Below are 6,055 nucleotides of genomic sequence, written 5' to 3' on the forward strand. Positions count from 1 at the left end.
CAGTTATACCAGTTCACTGTAAAACAATTGTAGCTAGAAGCTTGGCATGCATTTGTTCCAGTTTTAACACCGCTTTAGTTATGCTGTAGTTTTGGATCAGCAATATTGTTCTGAAGTGTGGTCCAATGGGGAAATCGCTACCTTCTCTGTTAAAATGTACAGTTCAACTGAAAATTGACCAGTGGCATTTATTAATGACTGGACTATACTAATGCTGTAGTGTCAGTAAACTGAACATTTTGCCTGAGGTAGTAGTCTGCAATTCCTGTTTGAACACTATTCAGACATCTTAACAGACTAAAATAAGTTGGTGAAGTTGATCATTTATTTCAGCTGTTTAGATGCTGTTGACATTTTGACATTGACCGTTCCTGTTTCAAGTTCTATACGTTGAGTTGAGTTACAGACTATGAGACGGTTCTTTCATCCTTATATGCACACCCATGATACGGCTCGCTCTCCCTCACAGTGGTGTTCTCTGTGTTCAATTCTCACTAATGAATGCAAGTCCCTATAAATAGGTGTAACTTGACTAGTGAGTTCTTCCACAACAACAGGTACTACCAATTACTATTTAAATTGGTTTAAAGTAAATTGGGAAATTTCGGTCAATCAGAGGTTTATTTTACACCTCTATGACCTAGGCTGAACCTGTTTGTGTATTCCCTCCTTTGATTTTTCAAAGCGCTTCACAGAATATACAATAAAATGAATTGACTGTATATTTGTGGGTGAAACTCGGCAGCCAATTGCGCACAGCAGCGTCCCACAAACAGTCGTGGATTGATTGACCAATTTTTTTGTTTTTTTTGTGAAGGAATTATTACCCCCGGAAAAGCGATTCGCCAATCGGCTAACAACTGGGTTCCTACTTACTGCTAGGTAACAGAGGTGTGTGGAGTAAGGAAACTTGCTCAACCTTTTTGAATTAATTTGAATTAATCCCACATTTTATTGGAATATCTTCACTAATGTTTATCTGCTTCTGTTTCCAGCTCCCAGGACCCCATCAGAAGAAAATTTATTGGGGGGGGGGGAAACAGTAGATCACCACTGTAGGAATAATGGGTAAGTATTAATGCCAGGTGACATATTTAAAAATTGAAAAGCTTTCTATCCTGTGTGTAAATGTGTGTCAAAAACAATATTGTCGCGTGTCGTCAACAGCAGAATCACGTTACATCTAGCAGAGGGTTAAGAAGCATTGTTTTCCAAATTTCTTACATTCCATCCCTGTTAAGATGCTAAAATGTTTAAGATGTTCCATGGTCATTGTTCTGGGACAAAACGCAAGTTTCTTCACAACTAGAATTGCTAAGCAGGAGTCCAGAACCTTGGGGTCTTGTTTGACCCTCAACTATCCTTTCTACCCCACTTCTGCGCAATGACCCGGTCTGCCTTCCCCCACCTCCCCAACATCACCCGGCACAGCCACTGTCTCACACTGCAGGCCGTCGAAACCCTCACACGTACTTTCATTAGATTGAGGCTCGACTATGCAAACTCATTGCTTGTTGGTCTCCCCAACTCCTCCCTCCACAGGCTGCAGATCATTCAGAACTCTGCAGCCCATGTCCTCTCCCGCACCAGGCTCCGAGACCCTATCACCCCCATCCTTTCCCGACCCCACTGGCTTCCCATCACACAGAGGATACAGTTCAAGATCCTGGTCCTCACGTTCAAAGCCCTCCAAGGCCTTGCTACGCCCTACTTCTGCGACCTCCTAAATCCCTACCATTCTGCTCGCTCCCTCCACTCAGCGGGCTCCAGCCTGCTTCACGTCCCCCTTCTCGCTCACCCCCATTGGTGCCTGGGGCTTCCGCCACTCTGCCCCCACCCTCTGGAACTCCATCCCCCCAGTCTCTCCTCCTCGCCCCCTCCCTTGCCACCTTCAAGACCCATCTCAAGACCTTTCTCTTTGACCGTGCTTTCGATCTCCCTGCTTCCCCTCCTACCCTCCACCCTACCTGACTCACAGCTCGGGTCTGTAACTCTGTCTGTCCAGCGCCTTGGGACGTCCTCCCGATGTGAAAGACGCTTTACAAATGTAATTTTGTTGTTGTAGAATTGAATGAGTCCTTTGAAACTTCCTTGAAACAGTTATTTGTTATATTCAAAGGTCTTTTGCTCGATATGAATAGTTCTCTGAAAATATTTATCTGGGAAGGTCTTTTGGGGGGAGAATAGCCGGTCTGAACAAGAGATGAGAGAGAAGTGATGTGCCTGATTGTTCTCTGTACTGTGATGAAAAAGTACAGTTTTGCAAAGCAAGGAGTCCTACCTCTGAGCATATATCCAGAGGATTCGTCTTCATGCGGGCACAGCTGTTGGCCAAAGCCCCTCGCGTGAGGACTTGGATTAAACAACTAATGCTGCGTTAACTTGGTACTCAGCATTGGATTTGGACCTCTAGAACATCAAAAGCTCTCCTGTAAAGGTACTCCCATCATGCTTTCGGCAGATCTTTATTTAGGAATGTCTGGTCGGTCTAGCTGATGAGGAAACTCTGGGGCTCGGGGCGACAGCTGCTGGAAAGATTTAACTGGACTCCAGGATCGTAACCACAGGGAGTTCCTGGAACCTGGCGTCCAACTAGTGAGGGCTCAAAACTACTTTTCACATGTCAAATGATCAACTAGTGACTGTCCTCCTTGGAGGGGAGGTGTGTGGGTTCTCCTTGGAGCTGAACTGACAGTATTTCAGAGCACTCCTCATGGCAACGCAACCAGCCTGAGTCACTGGTAGGGCTTGGAATCACAGGGAATTCAAGGAACGTCCTCAGGCGCTAACAACCTTGTTATCTCAACATTGGTTTACAATATATCATTTATTTTTTTAAGTTGTGGTCAGACAGATATGTTTTATTAAACTGTATTAATCCATTCCAGATGGAGAAGAGCGGAGCTATGGAAGCTGTGAAGGCCCTGATGCTATGTACGTGAAGCTGATCTCCTCCGATGGCCACGAATTTATTGTAAAGAGGGAGCATGCATTGACTTCTGGTACTATTAAAGCCATGTTGAGTGGTCCTGGTAAGTTGGATGGACTAATTTATTAGCACATTGGTTATTATACAAAAGAACCATATAGCTTGTTGTGAAGCTTTTATTATGTATCCTTGTCAATTTGTCTCACCCCCTCCCACCCTCCATGGCCAATCTCTTTTGTAGCCTTCATTTGTGTTAAATTTTGTGACTATACACCAATGCCGTTATATGGTACAATGCAGAGTGGATCTACTTGGCTGATATACCAAATTTCATGTATGAGTCACTTAATGTCTTTTCCATACCTTCTCATCTTTAGAATTGTGCTCTTGGGCTTCCTTCAATTTTTATCCATTTACTCAGTGAAAACCCCATAAATGGAGAATAAACATTGTTGACGGGGCATTCCAAATCTACTTGTGATTCCTGAGCAATATTATTTGCTAAACACTGCAGATCAATTGGAACTCAGTGGTTAGAGCACTCGCCTCGAAAGCGACCTGGGTTTGATTCCTCGTAGGGTGTAACCTTGGGCAAGTTTCCTTACTCCACCCACCTGATAATAATCCCTTAAGAAAAAAAACTAATAATTTGATCACTCAATCATGACTGTTTATGTGACACTGTTGTGCACAATTGACTGCCGTATTTTGCCCACAAATACAGTCCATTCACATTTATAGTCTATTCTGTGAAGCGCTTTGAGACATCTCCATAAGACGTGAAAAGCGCTATATCAAATGCAAGGATTATTATTAAGTCTAGGTTTGAAGCTTGGACAACATCAGCAACAAGTACTGTGGTAATGGATCTGCCATTGCTGTGACAATAAGCCAGATAGAAACTGCTTTGCAATGATCACGGTTATTGTCATCTTCTCTAACCGAACTATGGCATTGTGAACAACAACAACTTGGTTTATATAGCGCCACTTACACAAGGTAGTGACCCGGAGCCCTTGAAAGTGGTGGAGCACGACAACGAACCGGGGGGAAGGGGGAGGTGACCGTAGGCACCGTCAATGAGGAAAGTCTTCAAGCGCGACCTGCAGATGGGGAAGGATGGGGTAAGACTGAGGGATAGAGAGGAAGAGTGTTCCAGAGTTTTGGGGGGTAGAACGCTGAAAGTGCAGCCGCTAATAGTGGAATGGAAGGTACGAGGGACATGCAGAAGGCCAGTCGAGTGGAGGCAGTAAGGTAGTAAGCAGATTCGAGAGGTAGGTAGGTAGGTGCCAGGGCAGGAAGGGATTTGAAAACGAGCGTGAGGATTTTGAAATCAATCCGTTCAGCAATGGGATGGAGCATGGCTAGAACTGGGTTGCAGTGTTTGCCCTTTTCTGATTAACAAATATTTCTGTATAATGCGAACAGATGAGAATGAATCAGTGGCACTTACTACTTAAACCTTTGTATTTTGAGAGAGGGGCAGAATAGTACAGGTTTTAAGGGATATTGTGAAAGGGTGGGCATTGGGGCCAAAAAGTCTGCCAGCATCCAATAACCTAGATCAACAGCCTAAATGGCTTCTTCTTCCTGTCTTAATATATTTCCTATTCATATCTTTTGATTAAATGTAGGAAACTACGTTTAAACAGATAAGAATTAAGAAATGGGGCAAAGTTATTGACTGATGTTCCATCTGAATGCTTAACCTCACATTGGGATCTCGTAGAGTATCCTAAAGTGCGAGGAGAGGTTTCTGCAATAAAATTGGTAATCATTTCAAAACTGAATAATTTTTTGTTGCTCTTTCAAGTAACATAATCTATAAGTATTTAACAAAATCTTTGGAGCTGAAAATAATTTGTGTCTTAACTTTGTGACATGTTTTCTTTTACAGGACAGTTTGCTGAAAATGAAACCAATGAAGTAAATTTCCGTGAGATTCCATCCCACGTGCTATCTAAAGTGTGCATGTATTTTACCTACAAGGTTCGCTACACCAACAGCTCTACGGAGATTCCTGAATTTCCAATTGCACCAGAGATTGCACTGGAGCTACTGATGGCTGCAAATTTCTTAGATTGTTAGAAAATAAAAATGTAACTTATAACCCCAAATAAGATGGTAAGCTTCTGTATTTAACCACTTGCACTTCATTTAGTGGGTGATTTAAAATGGTTTTCCATGTGTATCTGGTCACTCACACCAAAGTTTTTTTTTAGATCTATTTTTTTATTTTTTTGCGAGTTAAGGGAGAAGGTAATGGGATTTTTATAGCTTGTATATTACATGATTAAACGTTTTCACACATCCTGTAATGTTCTATATTGGTGTGCAGATGGCTCCAGCTGAGTTCTAACCATTTAACTTGCAAGAACATTTAGCAGAGGCAGTAGTTATACTTGCTTAATGTGCTGTTAATATGTTGACACGGTGCACAGCTGAGTTTCCGTCCGCTGCCCCTATAGAATTGAAACTAGTAATAAAGCCATTTAAAGTATCATAACTATTGTATTAGCATTTAACTACATTTCCACTGCACCACACTATTGCCAAAGAAGTCTGAAAAATTATTCTGATAGTTAAAAACGAGTGCTGAAACTAGATTTCTCACATCTTCATACCTGAAGGGGCTGCTATTGACTAAACTGCTCTTCAATCCAAATGACTAAAGCACTTTCTCTGTAATAAAACAGAAAATGCTGTAACAATTCTGTAGCTGTGCAATTAGTATTCTCCACCCTTCAAAATAAAAATTGAACAGATACTCGAAGTACTACTAATGTGGCAGCCAATAAAGAATTTTCCTCTTTTCATTCAAAAAGCCATGTTTGTGTATTAAGTACATGAGCTTCCTGGCTGCTGGAGTGTATTCGCTGGAGTTTAAAATGATGATAATAATAATACTCACATTTAATTTTGTGGCAGCCAATTGTGCACAGCAGTGTCCCACAAAGAGCCATGCAGTGAGTGACCAATTTTATTTATTCATTCAAAACTAATTATCATGCCATTCACATTTGACCCATTCCAGCAGTTTTTTAAAAAAAGTTGCTGTTGATTGTTTGCTCACTTTGGTTGTTAGCTTTGCTGTGGATTGATATAGTCATCAGCTAAGGATGTCCA

At 41.9% G+C, this 6,055-nt stretch overlaps 1 protein-coding gene across 1 annotated transcript; it reads left to right on the forward strand.

Annotated features, from left to right (window-relative positions):
• Window positions 1-817: 817 nt before the first annotated feature.
• Window positions 818-5,043, forward strand: eloc (elongin C; the record flags this gene model as incomplete). The annotated part of the gene is given in 4 exon segments (NM_001292727.1): window positions 818-900; window positions 996-1,068; window positions 2,889-3,032; window positions 4,827-5,043. Coding segments are annotated over 3 exon segments (339 nt in total). The 3' UTR covers window positions 5,018-5,043.
• Window positions 5,044-6,055: the final 1,012 nt, after the last annotated feature.

The sequence above is a fragment of the Callorhinchus milii genome, unplaced genomic scaffold (assembly GCF_018977255.1).
Source record: "Callorhinchus milii isolate IMCB2004 unplaced genomic scaffold, IMCB_Cmil_1.0 Scaffold2, whole genome shotgun sequence".
Lineage (NCBI taxonomy): Eukaryota > Metazoa > Chordata > Chondrichthyes > Chimaeriformes > Callorhinchidae > Callorhinchus > Callorhinchus milii.